At 56.0% G+C, this 16,420-nt stretch overlaps 7 protein-coding genes across 7 annotated transcripts; 3 read left to right on the forward strand and 4 right to left on the reverse strand.

Moving 5' to 3' along the window:
- Positions 1 to 137: 137 nt before the first annotated feature.
- On the reverse strand, positions 138 to 2,516 carry LTHEOB_7249 (uncharacterized protein; the record flags this gene model as incomplete). The annotated part of the gene is made up of 4 exons (XM_035516594.1): positions 138 to 915; positions 965 to 1,822; positions 1,871 to 2,446; positions 2,500 to 2,516. The coding sequence occupies 4 exons, from the start codon at positions 2,514 to 2,516 to the stop codon at positions 138 to 140; spliced, it is 2,229 nt and encodes a 742-aa protein (XP_035371696.1).
- Positions 2,517 to 3,074: 558 nt separating this feature from the next.
- On the forward strand, positions 3,075 to 3,799 carry LTHEOB_7250 (Hit finger domain protein; the record flags this gene model as incomplete). Its single annotated transcript, XM_035516596.1, has 2 exons — positions 3,075 to 3,145; positions 3,205 to 3,799. The coding sequence occupies 2 exons, from the start codon at positions 3,075 to 3,077 to the stop codon at positions 3,797 to 3,799; spliced, it is 666 nt and encodes a 221-aa protein (XP_035371697.1).
- A 776-nt stretch (positions 3,800 to 4,575) lies between these two features.
- LTHEOB_7251 (Small nuclear ribonucleoprotein) lies at positions 4,576 to 5,493 on the reverse strand (the record flags this gene model as incomplete). Its single annotated transcript, XM_035516597.1, has 4 exons — positions 4,576 to 4,749; positions 4,878 to 4,993; positions 5,147 to 5,215; positions 5,349 to 5,493. 4 exons carry the CDS (start codon positions 5,491 to 5,493, stop codon positions 4,576 to 4,578), a joined length of 504 nt encoding a protein of 167 aa, XP_035371698.1.
- A 607-nt stretch (positions 5,494 to 6,100) lies between these two features.
- Positions 6,101 to 8,863, reverse strand: LTHEOB_7252 (Gas2 domain-containing protein; the record flags this gene model as incomplete). The annotated part of the gene is made up of 1 exon (XM_035516598.1): positions 6,101 to 8,863. One exon carries the CDS (start codon positions 8,861 to 8,863, stop codon positions 6,101 to 6,103), a length of 2,763 nt encoding a protein of 920 aa, XP_035371699.1.
- Positions 8,864 to 9,390: 527 nt separating this feature from the next.
- On the reverse strand, positions 9,391 to 10,156 carry LTHEOB_7253 (uncharacterized protein; the record flags this gene model as incomplete). The annotated part of the gene is made up of 3 exons (XM_035516599.1): positions 9,391 to 9,445; positions 9,494 to 10,032; positions 10,088 to 10,156. 3 exons carry the CDS (start codon positions 10,154 to 10,156, stop codon positions 9,391 to 9,393), a joined length of 663 nt encoding a protein of 220 aa, XP_035371700.1.
- A 1,044-nt stretch (positions 10,157 to 11,200) lies between these two features.
- Positions 11,201 to 11,912, forward strand: LTHEOB_7254 (Glycosyl transferase family 2; the record flags this gene model as incomplete). The annotated part of the gene is made up of 2 exons (XM_035516600.1): positions 11,201 to 11,847; positions 11,906 to 11,912. 2 exons carry the CDS (start codon positions 11,201 to 11,203, stop codon positions 11,910 to 11,912), a joined length of 654 nt encoding a protein of 217 aa, XP_035371701.1.
- A 702-nt stretch (positions 11,913 to 12,614) lies between these two features.
- LTHEOB_7255 (Integral membrane protein) lies at positions 12,615 to 13,136 on the forward strand (the record flags this gene model as incomplete). The annotated part of the gene is made up of 1 exon (XM_035516601.1): positions 12,615 to 13,136. One exon carries the CDS (start codon positions 12,615 to 12,617, stop codon positions 13,134 to 13,136), a length of 522 nt encoding a protein of 173 aa, XP_035371702.1.
- Positions 13,137 to 16,420: the final 3,284 nt, after the last annotated feature.

The following is a 16,420-nucleotide window of genomic DNA, read 5'->3' on the forward strand; positions in this document are numbered from 1 at the left end:
ATCCTCGCGACGCTCACTTGAAATAGAAATACCCATCTTGGGCGAATCAAGTACGATCAGACATCGAAAATCTTTTGCACTTTGCCATTGCGCATGTAGCATTTGGTTTTCCGCCACTTCTGCTGTGATGTTCTTTTTTAAGCATACAAGTTCCCCGGCACAGGCTCTTCCACGTCGCCACTGGAGAAAGAACAGTGCCCAATAACGCCGGAGGTTTCGTCTGCCGGCAATGCCCCCCATTGCAACGGCAGCTTTTCGGAAATTTCGTCTGGGGGGTGACAAGCCGCAGAGATGGCCGCACTGCAGCCGCCGGCAATTGGCATGTCCGAGTCCAGATGCCGGAGACCCATGCCGAACCCGGTCAGAACGAGGCAGGCCGCGACGATCGCCGTTAGTATGATGCCCATGGGCGAGTAGCCGCACGTCGTGACGCTCTCCCGCCCGGCGTAGGCTCCGGCGCTGTCCCAGGTCTCGACCCTCGCAAGGAAGATGCTCTGCGAAACGAGCCAGTGCAGGACCGTCGAGTAAATCATCAGCGGCACTCCGTATCGGTAAGGGAGCTGCAGGAAGTACGTGCTCCTCTGCTCGCCGCGCGGACTCGAGACGCGCAAGGCTTTCCGGTGCCGCGCAAAGCTGGACCATTCCCGCGCTAGGAGCATTCGGGTGCAGAGGCCGTTGAAGAAGACGTAGATCAACGAGAGGATGAGCTGAGGTGAGTTGGCCACCAAGATTGCGGATATTACCGCCGACTCTCCGCGCGTTGGAATTGCCCATCCTTCGATCATCGTCTCTGATCGAGTTTTGCCGACACCAAGGCTCCAGAGGGACGAGATGCCAGAATGCCCATAGCTTGTTTTCAAATGGGGTATCGAGTAGCCGAGAAGGCCGAGAATAGTGGCGAGCGCGAGTATGAAACTGGCGCATGTTAGAGGGACTTCAACAACAGCAGGACTCGAAAACTTACAGGGACACTGTGATAAGCCAGTGTTGGTTGCTCGCCGTCCTCATCCAGCGCATCTTCTGGCGTCGGTACGTCATGGGTGTTTCGATTTCTTGCGACCAATCCCGGCAACGTTGGAAGTGGGCCCGCGTGGCCAAACACATCCCCTTTGTGGTGGCGTCGGGTAATCGGAGGAAGGACGAAACAGCATCTCCCAGCGTGATCATGGGCCTGTCATGCATTCTGTAGGCGACAAATGCCATGCAACCAAGCTTGACAGCATTGAAAACGATGACAATGCCAAGGACGGGGAGATTGAAGTTCAGCCTGCACTTTTGTTCCACCTTCTCGCTTTGGCAATAGCGTATGCGATAACCATAAACGGCCCAGTTCGACGCGTCAGACTCAACACTGCCTACTGTGTTACTGCAAGGTGGGTAATCCTCTTTCCAGTATCCGTAATAATGAGAGCAAATCCAGTAGTAAGGCTCGGGATTGATGGTCTCGTAATAGTCGTTCATTAGCTGATACCTCTCAAGCTCGTACAGGGATGAAGTGGTATTGTCGAGGTCATCAACGATGAGCACCAGGTTGCGGCGTCCGGCGAGGAACTCTTGCGCATAAGCACTGATGCACTCTTCATTCTCCAGACGGTCCCATTGGAGCGCATCCTTCTGCACACTTTTGGGATCAGTGAGCCATGGGGCCGGATCGCACATTGGGCCGTCTCCAACATCAAAACAGTCCCAGCGCTCGTATTTCTCCGTTCCAGGAGAAGGGAATTTTGAAGTGTTATATGCAGCGCCGTCTAGGTATTTTTCAGAGGCGAAATAAATGTCGTAGTCATTATGCGCAAGAGAGGAATAGAAGACGGAGTTGTAGCTTTGACAACGTGAGCTTGGCGTAAGTTACGAAACGAAGAAAACTCACAACAAATGGAGTGGTAATGAAGATAGAACCAGAGCTACCCACACAGCTAGCTTCCACCGACGAATAAATCGGAGATTCCGCAGGCTTGGCTGGCCGATGTCAAGCCACACGCCTTTGCCATGAGCTAGATTGATCTCCCTGCGGGTCGGTGCGCATAGGCATTGCATGATGTACTGGCTGCCGCCAAGGAGAAGTGTACTTAGGACGTTTATGAGAAGATGGATGCCGATACTTGCCATATCAACGTCTTCACATGCGCCTTCGTAGACGTGGCCATTACTTTGCTTGCCCGATTTGAAATACGCCCAAATGGCAACAGCGAGGTTCACGACGAGGACGCACGCCGCAGTAATGGAGGCGAGCGTGGCTCCAAAGCGCCAAGCCTGTGGTAATCGGAAATATTTACGAGGCCGAGCATCGTCGTTGTCGTCCGAATCATGTTCCAGCAAAAATGAATGAGAGTTGTGTTCAGACTGGGGTCTAGCAGACCCAGAGGCAGCAGAGAAAACACTGTCATCGGTGTTGCCTAGACTTGGTATGCGAGAGTATGCAGGCTTCAGTGTGCTCAAAGGGACGCTATGAAACAAACAGTCAGAATATGCAGTTTCTCTTGAGCCAAGGAGCCATACCTCGACGTGCGATCCATTTTTCTAGCGGCGAAAATTCATACAGAATGTGAAAAGCCGCACACAGAAGTGAAAGGACATGTGTTCAGAATCAGCATGCACTACGGTACACAGGAATCACAGGTAAGCGTGGCCTGATTATAATGAATTGCGAAAACGCCACAAGCACCTGTGGGAGTTCCATGGATTTTCGTGAGATAACCGTATTTATACCTGGGTTTAGCCACTAGATGCGCCACAATCAATCTGGGGTAATGCAAAAATAGGGATGGCCCCCACCTCATCCTCGCAGGAAAGAGAGGATCTGAAATGATACAATCCTGATTCTAGAGCGGCTGCTGTACGTCCGTATTTTCCAATTGGCCGCATCCTCAGGAATATGCAAGCCATGAGGTTGATGAAACTTGGTGGAATTGGTAATCTGGTCGAATGAAGGAAGAATTGGTGGCCGCCCTCAAACGCGGTTGAGCGTGGAGCCGAGAATCTACCGACAGATCTCTTATCTCCGGGTGCGACGTCAGCGACCAGAAAAAAGTAGCTCTCCATTCCATGCACCTCGAAGACTAACACACACCACCATGTCTTCCACCTGCGACGTTTGCGGCGCGCAGCCGCCCAAATACAAGTGCCCTAATTGCACTATCAAATAGTACGCACGCGCCCGCACCACCGCTCTATTCTCCGTTTGTTGCTACTCACCACCACCAGCTGCTCTCTCACCTGCTTCAAATCCCACAAGCCCACCCACGACGCTGCCGAATCCTCCTCCGCCGCCCCCACAGTATCCCAAACCGAAACCATAACCACTACCACCGCGTCCGCACCCGCACCCACACCCGCACCCAACCAAACCGCCGCCGCGACCGCCGACCCCCTCACAACCCTCCTCTCCTCCCCAGCCCTGCAGCACCTCCTCGAGACCAACCCCACCCTCCGCGCCACCCTCCGCTCCATCTACGCCTCCACCATCGAGCCCGACCCCGAGGAATGGGCCGAACAGCAGCGCCGAGCGCAGCAGCGACACAGCATGAGCTTTCGAGGACGAGGACGGGGAGGGCGTGGTGGACGCGGCGGCGGTAGAGGAGGAGGGCCCGATATGAACGGGCAGAGGCCGCGCGGGCCGTGGAAGCAGGAGTTCGCGGACAAGCGCGCCGTGGAGCGGATCGTGCGGGCGCAGCAGGAGAGCGATAATCTCGATGCTGGGGGGGAGGGGATGAGGGAGTTTGTGGAGTTGGTGACGGCGGCGGTTGCCGCGGCGGGGAACGAAGATGGAGATCAGCGGATGGATGAGGGCGGTGACTGAACAAGCGCGATTAGACGAGAGGAAAAAAAAAAGAAAAAGAGAGAAAAGGAAGTTAATCAAGTTGGGATGGCCGGAAGCTCGACACGTATGGAATCTCTCACGCATAGGGCAGCAAGAAGAAGAAAAAGGGACGTGGCTGCGCTACGGGAAGGTGCTTTGAGGGGTTCCCAAGCCCTACCTATCACAGGGGCTGGATTTCAGGGCGAAAAGAATTTGTGAGAAGACACAACTTAAGCTTCGATCGAAGCAAAAGGGATCTTCTAAGCAATATGGCTGATGTGAAGCGCACGCCAGCAAGATGTGAGTTGGCAGCCTTCACGTGCAGGTCAAACAAACGCTCCATTCAATACGCAAGCGCTGCAATGTTTGACAGAGGCAAGCCTAGCGTATATATCAGGGTCTGGTTTCCCAGGTTCACGCAGATGCGTCAGTGAGGAATCTGTAGACGAGAAAGATTGTAGCTCAGCTCCAGCACGCAATATTAAGTAGAAACTTGTCATAATATGTATATGGTAGTCTTCATTGTTCGAGCCTCTTTGCATTCATAGCATAGCTCAATTCTCCGAGCTTTAAGCCAGCAGCTGTACTGCATAGCCTACCAGCATGAGCGGCATTTCACAATATTCTGCCCACTCACGCCCTGAATCCGGACCTTGTTCAAAAAAAGCGAGGCCCCCCTAGCCAGGAAATCCGTTCCCCGGCCCTTGTCTCAGAGTGTGCGATAAACTTCCTCCACAAGACTCCCCTAGGTGTCCTTTAAGCAGTCCTTTTTGCAATCATAGCACCGCCTCGCCAGTGTGCTCACCCTCGAAGCCGTGACCCCGCAGGTGCTTCCGCCTGAGCTTATCCTTCTTCTTCCGCTCCTCGATTTCCTGCTTCTGCAAGGCGAAGACCTGTTCCGCTGGTGCTTGTTGGAAGGGTTCGGGAATGTAGTCGTCTTTGTCGAGGTCCTGTTTCTCACACGATTGCCCCCGACGGTGGGGGCAAAACGTAATTTAGCCAAATGTCATCGTGAAGAAAACCGTAGTTTAGAAAGTGGCGTGGGTAAGGAAGAAAAGATAGGCGGGATGAGTCGTACAATTTCACCTAAAAGCAGCACGTTCTCGCCGCGCACGAGGAAAACGCCGCGGTTGATGTCGGCGTACAGGTTCTGGACGAAGATGCGTTCGATGGTGTCTTGGAGGACGAGGTTCGCTGCCAGTGTGGAAAAAAAGTGAAAAAAACGTCAGCGGCCATTAAACGTTCCCTCGTCGAATGTGACTCCTCCATCCGGAGTCCAGCTTTCCCCTCCCCCCTCTCCCTTGCAGAGAGAGCGGAGGCTAAAAGTGAGGACAGAGTTTCCCATACCGAATTGGTCCCAACTCCGCAGCACGCCGATGAGTTTCCGTCCGTCACGCAGGGCGACCATGAGCTTCTCTGCAAACATCACCGCGCGAAGCGACGCGCGCGTGTGTCAGCCTTTCCATTCTCTTTTTTTCTCGTGCACGACCCCGATGTGGGCCGAAGCATCCCATTGTAGGAAAAGGAAGACAGAAAGAAGGCTACTGACTGTCGGTCAGGTCGAGGAGCTGGGCGGCGGTGGTGAACATCTGCGGCGGGAGCTGGGGCACCATTGGCGGCATTGGCCCAGCGTCGGGGCCGCCAGGCCCGCCCTGGGGCGGCGGCGGCGGGTCGTTCAAGGTGAGGTTTTCCATGTTCGCGGATGGGGGTCGTTTGTGTGTGTGTGTAGAGTTTGTGTCGGTCAAGGCCAGTCCATGACAACGTGCGTTTAGTGGGAGGTGCGGGAGGGGCGCGTTGAACGATGCGCGACCTGGGTGCTTGACGTTATGCCGGGCCGCCGCTAGGCTTGCGTGTCCGTGCGTGTTGTGCGAGGCCTAAGGCACTGAACTCTCACGTTTCACATTCCAGTCAAAAAGAGTAAATGCAATGTAAAATGCAATGTTGAAAAATGCTCGCCCGTTAACCCGAAATGCGTCGAGCCGTACAATGAACTGCACGTCCAAAGCCAAGACGTGTACTGAATCCAGAGCCAGCCGTGATGCCAAGTCATGTCCTCGTCCAGAAGCCCAATGCCCGTAACGCTCACGCTATGCCCTCAAGCCAGTGCCAGCATACCTGCAAATGCCTGCGCCAATCTATGCCAAAATGTTCCCAGGGGTATTCTCAAATGTGCCAATTCCTCTCGAAAGCCAACCACGAATAGGGATATCTCTTGCTCGAACCGCTCCCATCAAAATAAAACTCCACGCGCATGCTAGAATGCGCCCACCCAACAATAGGAAAACCATTCCCCCCTATCCTTTACTGCTGATGACCGCCATGCTTCATGTAAAGCTTCCTCGTGTTGGCCGCCTGTTGAGCTCCCAGCATCTTCGCTTGATTCATCATTCCTTCGATCCATTCCAGCTTCTCTCCCGAAAGATCCAACTTCTTCGTCTTCGGACCGGCCAATCCGACCTCATTTCCTGCCCATGACTTCTGCGATGCCCCAGAATCCATTGCTCCGCTATCATCCCTGTCGAACGAGCTGTAGTTAGACATAGCGCTGCCCGGGCGCGACCGTGGCCTAGGCGCGCTTGTCGGCGGCGTGCCTAGGAACTGCTTCGATCCACCGACATTGCTGTGCGAGCTCGTCGGCCGCAGAGGCTCCGGAGAGTCGCCGTATCCGAGGGACTCGACCTTGCCTTCGGAAATGACACGTCTGCTGTGGTGATCCGCGTACTGGCGGAGGTACTCGCCCAAGTCTGCCCAACCGCCGCCAACACGGACCATCAAGCGTTCGCCATTTTCGCCGACTCGGCGCACGAATAGCTTGATAGGCTTTGCTTGACCGGGCTGCATGAGGTGGTAGAGCTTGATGTCTGAGTTTCCATAGCGAGCATGGCGGTGACGGTCCTGCTCAGACACGACTGCCGACATCGTGATCGACTGTATGCTGCTCTTGCGCGAAACACGCAGCGACGACGGAGGACGAGAATCGGAGAACGCACGCTTGGAGCTTGCGCCCACTGGCGAGGCCTCGGCATCTCCGGAAGTAAGGCGAATCGGCGCGTGAACAGAGGTAATGAGGCGACGGATTTGCTGCTCCAAGTCGGCGGTTGCGCTCGAGACGCGTCGATGCGCCTTGCCCTTGACCGCGCTGATCTTCCGTGGCCTTGGTCCGGGGGAATCTCTGGACTCATTGTCTGAATCCGAGTCGCTAGGAATCACAATCGGCACCTGTTGGGACTTGGTCCTCCGCTTGTGCATGGCAGAGTTCAGCGGTGGCCGCGGCATCATGGGATTCCGCTTGCCAGGAAGTACCCGAAGGGAAGGAGAGTCGTTCGGACTGCCAACGGGGCTAGAAAGCTGTGACTCTGCGGGGGAACTGGAGTCGCCCTCGATCCGAAGCTCAGGTGTATCCATCATAGGGGCGTATCCATCGCTGCTGATAGACGAAAACTCCTCCTCTTCAGTCGTAGCCAGTGGTCCTCCGGAATGAGAATGACGTCTCCGGGGGCTGCTGTTGTTAGATTGCGGCTCCTGCTTGCTGCTGGAGTTGCTGTCACGCCTGGCATCCACGCCCTTGACCTGCGACTCAAGCGAGGTAACCGAGGCTCGTCTCTCCACGGACTCGTGGATGCTACTTTCGGCGATCGCTTCAGAGTCATCGCTGTCAACCTGTTCGGCATCCAAGTCGAACGTACGGAAGCGATCTGGCTTCGTCGGCGTGCCTTCGATCGTCTCTAGCCGCTGAGCGAACTTGAACGGCGAAACGTGGAAATCAGGCTCAGACCGAGATCGCGAGCGCTGATGACCGCGCTCGATGATGTGGCCCGATTTGTGGGGACTAAAAGTTGTGCTTGTGCGATTCAATTTAGGTACAGGTGCGAGCTTGTCGTCCGCATCGGAAAGTAACCTGTGCTCGCCATTGTCTACGGCTAGATGGGACTTTCGCGGGGTGTGGAGCGCGCCGAAGCCGAATGGTTGATCTGCACCGCGTGCTGATGTCGGCCGGGTCAGTTTCTCCGGCGGTCTGGACATTAACATGTCGAGCTCAAAAATTCGCTTCTGTGCGTCGGCCGCCCATTTGCTGTAATCCGTCTCAACCGCCTCGAAATCATCTATCCAGTTGTCGGGAAGAACGTCGTTCATGCCCTCGAGTGCGTCCAGCATCCGGTCCAGCTTCCGCCCCAAACTCGTGATCTTGCTCTGCAGGTTGTCGCGGGTTTTGGTGATGTCCTCCTTCCAGCCGTCGAGCTCCTTCGTGGAATTCTGAGGATCGTCAGGAAGATCCAACGCGTTCCATCCCAAACGCATAGCCTTCATCACGTCGTCCAGGCCGGTGAGGAAATGCGGCACTTCTTGCAGGACCAACAGGCGGACCGACCACACGCGCGTCAGCTGGCTGAGATACGACAGGCACGGAAGAGCCTGCAGCATGGTATGGGTCACGACGTAGGAAAAGTCGTCCAAGAGGTGGAGCTCGGCGCGTTTGTTGCCGTAACCTGAGGTGGGCCGGGGTCGTTCCATGGGATACATGTCCAGGATGTATCCTTTGAGTTCGTCCATGTTCAAATCCTCCAATTCTTCCTTGATCGTGTCCAGGCGAACGCCGTATGCCATCACCGTCGAGGCGGGCAACGAGCCCCAGTACGCCGACTCATCGTCGTTGTCCGTGCCGGCAGCATCCTTGTTGAAGCCTTGCGTGTCCTTCTCCTGAGCGTACGGGTCGCGATGCAACGGCGGCTCGAAGGTGTCGCACCACGTCCATGCTTCCAGCTCGGCGCACCAGTCCTTGATCTTCTTCGTGGCGGAGGCGACGCGCGCGCCTAGGTCCTTCTCGGCGGTGGTCACGTTGGAGATGCCGGAGAGCAGCTGCTGGGCTTCGGGAGTGGCGGATGGGTCGATGCCGTCGGTGAAGGCTTGGAGAGTGGCGGAGGGGGAGACGGCCCAGGGCTGGGATTCGTATGTGCTCATGTTTTTGCGCCGATCGCGCGTAGGCGAGTGCGAGGGGGAGTCTCTCCTGGCGCGCTCGAGCAGCGGCGCGGAGAGGGAGAGCGCGCTTGGGGGGCGCGCCGCCATTGCTGGTTGCGAAGGGGAAGCTGTGATGACCAAGTGAACATAAAGGAGAGTGATGTGTTGTGGGTGGAAAGAGTGTCGATGAGATTGGGAAGCAATGTGGGATGTTTACGACGCGTCTTTCCGAAATGACGGCTTGCAAGCTACGGTATTGAATGCCCGTCGCAGCCAATTTGACAAGGGCGGCGATGATTATTGGCCAGACCCGGGCCGCCGCGGCCGGGAAGCTCATCCCTGCCTACAACAGGCACTCAGGCACTAGTGGCCGCCTGCCCCAGGTTCCATGCTACAGCCGCCAGGGACAAAGATGCGCTGGCTCCAGCCGCGCGCGAACCCCGTTTGTTCAACACCACAGCACTCATCGCGACCTCACCGCTCGGCTGATTGCCGTCCACGGGCCGCCCACGCTGCCCATCTGCTCCACGATGTGCCGCTCCAGTCCACTGCACTAACCCTGGTCGCTACTAGTAACCGCCGTGTGGATCTAGCCCTACCGTAGCACGCTGCCGATCCAAGAGCCCCCTCTCTGCTCAGTGCTTCTGCTTTTCCTTCTCGCGGCGGGCCTGCTGCACGAGGGCGTCAACCCTAGCCGACGTCAGTCCGTAATCCGTCAGGGGCTGAGGCTAATTTTACCTCTGCAAAGCGCCGAAGCCTTCGATAAAGCACGAAGCGACCCACTGCCACCACAGCCCACTCAGCTGCGCCACGTTGTGCCGCTGCAGCCTGCGCGCCATGATGGATGCCTCGACGACGTGGATGCCTATCATCAGTGCCAGCACAACCGGCTGAACCTGGGCCACGAAGGCGGCGAAACCGGGCGAATAACTGAGCACGTGATCGTAGATAAACGACCCTGGGAGTGCATTGGCCCGACGTGAAACGAGCACGTACGTAAGAGCACAGACGACGAAGACGACAGCGTGCGCTCCTCGCGGGCGGGTGTATTGTTTGACGGTAATGTCGCTTCGGCCCAACCCGACGAGACAGTCTCTGTCCATTTGCACGAGACGCTCGCGTGCTTCACGCCATGACTGCATCGGAGGCTCCAGCGGGATCGTGAACTGCCGCCCGGCGGCGTCGACGCTCATGGACCCGAGGGAGATGTCGCTCAGGCGCGCTTTGCTGGCAGTGAATGAGGAGGCCTTGCAGTAGTGCTCGACGTATCGTGCAATCTGACTCATCATCAGCTCGACGCGGCCATGGCGAGCGAGGTGTGGGCACGCCTACCGAGTCCTGGTGGTCAGCGTTCATGTGCGACACGATGCGCTGCTTGGCAGCAGCCTCCTGGTCGGCCATTTTGCGGTCTCGTTACGGCGTCTCTGTGTGTCGTGAAGCGAGGTGGTCGTCGTGCAAGAGAGGACAGGAGATGTCGCGGAGATGGTCGGCGAGATAGCCACGATCCATCTCCGGCTGCGGCGGAGGATGCCGGCTCGTCGGACGGGTGGTTTCCCGCCAGCCCGCTTCCACCCACACTGTGCGACCCCGGGTTCGATTTCTCTCCGCTCCTCCCGCTTCCCTGTGCTCCCGTGCGACGATGCTAATCGCAACACAGGCCCACTCCTATTGTCCGTGTTCTAGTATCGAGGAGCGACTAGCACTCTAGCGGCGCGGAGGAAATCACGATTGTCCAGAGACAACTGCCGGTGCCGGAATCCTCCTTGCACTTGCGGCGCATCTAGAGAACGCTGCAGACCCTGATGTGCTTCTTGCGTAAATCTTAGCTAGGCGTCCGCCTCTGTGGAGTAAGCGCAGAGCCGGCGACAACACCAGTGGCAGCATCACCCTCGATCTTCACACCATGTCGCAAGCCACACGAGCGTTTCCGGACGTCGGCTACTTTCTGAGACCTGGTCCCCCCAGTCACGTCGTCCCCTTGCGGCCAACGGAATGCAGCCAGCCGTTGTATTAAATCATAGACGGCACAAGGTGGTGGTGATGACGACTTAACGGCGCAAACTTGGCAGCAAGCACGGGCTCCCGCAGGTTTTGTGCCAGAATCGGGATTCTTGGATCGCGCCCCACTTCCACTACGCCTGGCAAGGCTGCCGGGTTCTAAGCAAGGTTTGGTGTGCCCAGACGGTCCCTTGTCCGCACGCTTCGCGGCCCAGACGCCATGTTGCGTCAGAGGTTGTAACAGCGACCAGGGTCTCGAGCGCGTCTCCTGCAAACCTGCTCGGGTACGAGCGTGCTCATCTTTTTCACCCTCACATCTCCCGCCCATTCCTTTGGCATACTCAATCCCCAAACCACTTTGCAGTCTCCCGCCCAAAATCCTCCTCCCACTCACATCACTTTTGTATATACCCCGCCGGATACACGAACGACCACTAGAAGCGCACAATGGCGGACCGGACCACCGAGGAGAGCCAGGCCTCCCTCAACGCTGAGGGCCAGGGCAATGCTTCCGCCAGCGGGAGCCTTGGCGCAGAGGGATCCAGCAAGAAGCAAACCGAAAAGAAGGCACCAAAGAAGCTAGGCAAGAAGCAGCCCGAGCCCCAGCAGCAACCCACGCCAGAGGAATCGCCCGAGTCTGACGTCGACGTTGAAGACGCTGAGCCCGAACCTGAGCGCAAGCAATCCAGACGGCGCCAATCTCGCGGTCGTGGACGCAGGAACGTCCCCGACAGCGACACCGAGTCCGTCACGCGCTCTGACGTCTCGGCAACTGGCGGCCGCCGCAACCGCCAGAGGCAGAGGCAGAAGACGCAGCAGAAGGGCGGTGGCGGTCCCCTCGAGGGCATCACTGAGAATGTGCCCGGCGGCGAGCTTGTCAACGGCGTGGGCGACATGGTTCAGAACACAGCCGGCAACGCTGTCAACACGGTCGGCAACACGGCTGGCAAGGCCCTTGGCGGCCTGACCGGCGGCGGCAAGGACGACGACGACGACGGAAAGGGCGAGCAGCTGCGACTTCGTCTGGAGCTCAATCTGGACATCGAAGTGCAGCTCAAGGCTAAGATTCACGGTGACCTGACTCTTGGTCTTCTGTGAGTTTCCCTGAGCAGCATCTATTTGATGATCAGACGAATGCTGACGACTGAACAGTAACTAAATGCGCATCTCTTGTTTCATTACCCGATTAGTTTTAATGCACGATTTATGGTGATGTATGCGAACGGCGCATGGGGCTATTTCCTCTGAGGTGTAATGACTTCGAAATCAACTGTGTATTAGAAAGCAATCTGCAACTAGTCGGACGGGTTTCCGCGAGACTGTGATTATGCTGGTAATGCTGCGTGAGCTCAGAATTAGGTTGGCCCGATAGGCTCTTCCCCGCCGAATGCAGTGATAGGTTGCGTAACGCTTGGCAGCGGGGCGATGCCGGCTCCCGGGAAACGCTTGTCACTGGCCTCGATCATCGCGAGGTGGCGGCGGCCCTTGCCCGCTTTACGCGGCCGTTTCGCCTGACCTGCAACCTTGCGACGCACTCAGCTCCAAACCCCGGCCGCCGTTGACGTCAGGCGCCAGAGCCACCCTAGACCGTCTTTGCGCATCACCCTTGGATGTGCCATGCAGCCCGCCATGCTCAATCTTGATTTGGGCCTGCCCCAAAGCTGCCGATTCCTGCTCTAGGCCCTGCGTTTTGCCAACGTCTTTGCTGATACTGCCGTGGACTTTCTCTTCTTGCCCCTCCTTCTCACCCTCTGTATTCTCGCACAACTCCTTCCACGAACCGACTTCCATCAGCCTTTCCGCCTACCCATCCCCTGTACATACTCCCTCTTCGAACCGTCAGGCCCGCCCTTCCACCACCATGGCCGACTCCGATTACGAGGGACAAATGGCCATCCGTGAGAGGGCAGAGATGCCGCAAATGCGGACAGTTCAGCAGCAGGAGAAGATGACGAACGCCATGAAGCAGTACAAGCGCGAGACCGGCCAGCAGTCGGCGCGGTCGCGGTCGGCATCGCGGCGGGCCCGCCGGCAGCGCATCCAGAAGGCCATGGACGAGGGCAAGTACATGAAGACGAACAGCCTGGAGGCGCTGGAGGAGGCCGACGCCAACGGCGAGCTGCAGGAAATGCAGATGTTCGAGCGCATAGGCCCCGACAGCACTTCCATGGACGGCCCCGTCACCAGGGCTCGCGCCATGCGCGGCGAGATCCCCATGCGTGGCACCAACCCCAACCAGCCTTATCGCATGCCGCCCCAGGAGAAGAAGGGCTCTGCCCTCGACGACACCGACGGCCTGAAGCTGAAGCTCGAGGCCAACCTCGACGTCGAGATCGAGCTCAAGGCTAGCATCCGTGGCGACCTCACGCTGTCTCTGTTGTAAGTTCATGTTCTCTCGCTACAGTTCCTTCCCCCTTCACCCAAGAAAAATTGAAACGGCCTTTTATGGGCTGATTGTTATAATCTTGGTTATAGAGAATAATAACCCCCTGTACTATAGTGCGTGATCACGATGTGTTAACGAACGGACGTTACTTTCTTTTGGTCCCACGACAGTCAATGAAAACTACAGAAACTTTAATGAAACCCTCCACCATGCTTGTTATTCGGCCGCCCTCCGGCACCCTTTTGTGCACCGCATTTTGTACGGGGCCAGCCGATGGGGAAAGGGAGCAATTCTTTTTTGAGCGTTGGGAGTTCTGAATGGGGCCACCTCTTTGGGTATCTGGGTTGATGGGTAAAGTTAGAGAATTCACACGTCACCAATTCGATTCTCCTACCCTTGCCACACGACTCTTCTATCCCTGAGTATTGCATTGTAAAAGTCTTGGTAAGAAATATTTTTGGTTAGAGCTCGTATCGTCTCCTCTTCGTGCATGGAAGAATGTGCCTCACCATGCCCTTTCCCAAATGGCTTTATTTAGTCCGGCCAATGTAAATGTGGTGTAGCAATGATTGCCAATGCTGCACCATCCCCTTCACCCTCATGATCCTTTTCGCACTCATGCTCCTTCTTCACCACAATCTTTCCGCGCCCCTTCACCCAACTACTGTCAGCACCCTACCTACCACCCTTCCTCCCACGCTCTCTTCGACAGCATAACCAACTGAGCCGCGGCAATTATCTGCTCTTCGTCGACACCGCCAGGCGGAAACACGATGTCATTAAAGCGTGCCCCGGGAACACGTGCCAGCACAATCAACCGCGCCCGCGTCTCTTCGTCGATGAAGGTATGGTTGGTGTTCCGAGATGCGGCCTCGGTGGCATGATAGGCTTTACGGGCTGCCGATCGAACTTGTTGCTGTTGCTGTTGCTGCCGCTCGGCGGGGTGCTGGGCCGCGGTCCCGGGGGGCGCGAATCCCGGTGGCCAGCGAAAAGTGAAGGCGGCGTTAGCGGGAGCGTGTGGCGATATATACGGTTGTTGGGTAGGTTGGTGATGTTGTTGTTGCTCTCTTCGCTGGGCATGATGGTTTTGGTGATTGCTGTCGCACAGAGAATCGGGTGTTTCTGGTGAGGTCTGCATAGTGTCGGCAACGGGGTTGATGATGTTTGAAATTCAATGGAGCGATGTGGATGAAAATGAAGATGAGAAGCTCTAGAGTAAAGGGCGGTTTAGAAACCTGTCTAACGCGCCTGCTGATTTAGATAAACCCCCAGAGAGGTGCAGGAGAATATTATCGTTTGTCCAAGCTTGACACGGCATCTTCAAAGTCCTCCATCTCTATGCTTCGGCTGACTTTATCTCTCAGCCAGTTCTTCGTATCGATTCCAATAAGCAATCCGCGATCCCTTAGGACGGTGTAGATGCACGCAGCAGCGACGGCCTTGTTGGGGAAGTTATTCGCAAGCTGGTAATCCTTGCATCTACACAGAGGTCAGTGCATGATCTCCCTCCACAGAGCTTCTTTACATACGCGTCGAGAGTTCTCGCCTTGCAATCTTTTGCGATACCAGTTTCCATAAGGTCAGCAATCCGATGTGCCTCTTTCTTTTCCTTGCTCCGATTATCAAAGGCTACATCTGCATCTGCACAGCTGTCGTAGCCACCAAAGTCACCCATCGCTTCGCCCAGATAGCCAGGTAAGAAGTCAAATGGTGTTGAGATGCGTAACTCAAACTTCAAGACACGCAACAGAACGAGCTCGGTTCGGACAAAGGCGGATCGGAGTGAATCGTAAGTGGGTGATGGGCATTCCAGAGTCATTTCAGATGTTCCCTGGTGCATCAATCGCCATGCTGGCAGCAGAAAGTCTCTTACTCTGCGCGGAGATTCTTTCGCTTTGGATGCTATGGACAAACAGGCAAGTGCGATCATCTACATTGGAATTAGCAGCTCGACAACGAAATGCATACAGGTTCCAAAAGACGAACGTAATCGTCAAAATTAGGAGGACTCTCTTGTTGACGTTGAAATTTTTGGTATCTGTTCAAAACCACAAACGCCACGGCTAAACATTCCTCAGGCCTTGAAAAGTCAACAGATTGACATGCATGAAGGTGAAGAGCGAGACGCACAAACGTAAGATATCGCCTAGCAGTGTCACCATAGTGACAGCATCCATGGAAGGACTCGCTGCTAAGCTTTCGCCTTTATGTTGCATTTGCTCCATCGTCTTAGCGTGCTCGAGAGAGCAATTTGTAGTTAGTTGCCTTTCTGAAGTCTCGAAGTTGGGGTTTCAGTTGGGCAGAAAACGTCTTTGAGCAGTCATTATGCGTGAGTGGATGTAGAAGAAGCTCATGCTTTTACCAAGGCGTGCAGTGGGTGTCGGTGTGGTACGGAAGAGCGCTAGCAGCCGTTGGAGAGATAACGTGGGGCTTTGTCAGCCACGCTATTCCTGATCGGGACTGGAGAGTGGCCTGCGCTACGGTACCGGTACGCGCTTCTGCCTGAACCCTCCGTCGCGCTCATCTCAGACGCAGCCGCCCGCTGCGTGAAACCTGCAATTCTGGCGGCCGAATACTATGAGCCTCGACACTGAAAGCTCATTCAACGTCTTCATCCGGCGGAAGATCCGTGGCGCCGGGATCAGCACGTGTCCGCTGCACCCACCCGGGGAAGGGTGAAAAACATCTAATGGGTATCATGGACACTGCGAACGATTTTGATGAGGATGACGCGCTATCAGTGCCGTCAAAGTGTGCCTCATCTGCTCCAACACCGGCGACGTCTACCTCGACCTCACCTGCTTCGGTTGCCACATCTACCAAATTAACAGAAGAGCAGGCCATCCTCACTGACTTGCGGAATTATATCCCACTTGGGTCGCTCGTCGCATTCGGCCAGTCATGCGATAATGGACTTCTCGGATGTTGGTCAGAATTCGATGCTCTCCAAGCAAGAAGCCTCACCAGCCTCGGCGCTGGTCTTCAACACGCCGTTGCCACCTTGTTGGAAGCAAGATGGATTCGTGTCCAATGCACAACATCTGCATGCGGCTCCACCATTCTAAGGGTTTTCATTGTTCCCAATGACATCGCTCGCCGATTCATCGACCGCAGTCTCAAAAAGGCGAGGACCGCCCTTGCACAGGTTGTCCAAGAATTAAACGTCTCTGCAGCCGTGTGGGCTGGCCATCCTCCCGAGAAGTCTGGGCCAGCAAGCGATAAATTTGACCCTTGGGCTACTCCGGAAAATTTATCATTGTTCTATCTGTTCAACACTCTAC

The sequence above is a fragment of the Lasiodiplodia theobromae genome, assembly GCF_012971845.1.
Source record: "Lasiodiplodia theobromae strain AM2As chromosome Unknown scaffold_21, whole genome shotgun sequence".
NCBI classification, from domain to species: domain Eukaryota; kingdom Fungi; phylum Ascomycota; class Dothideomycetes; order Botryosphaeriales; family Botryosphaeriaceae; genus Lasiodiplodia; species Lasiodiplodia theobromae.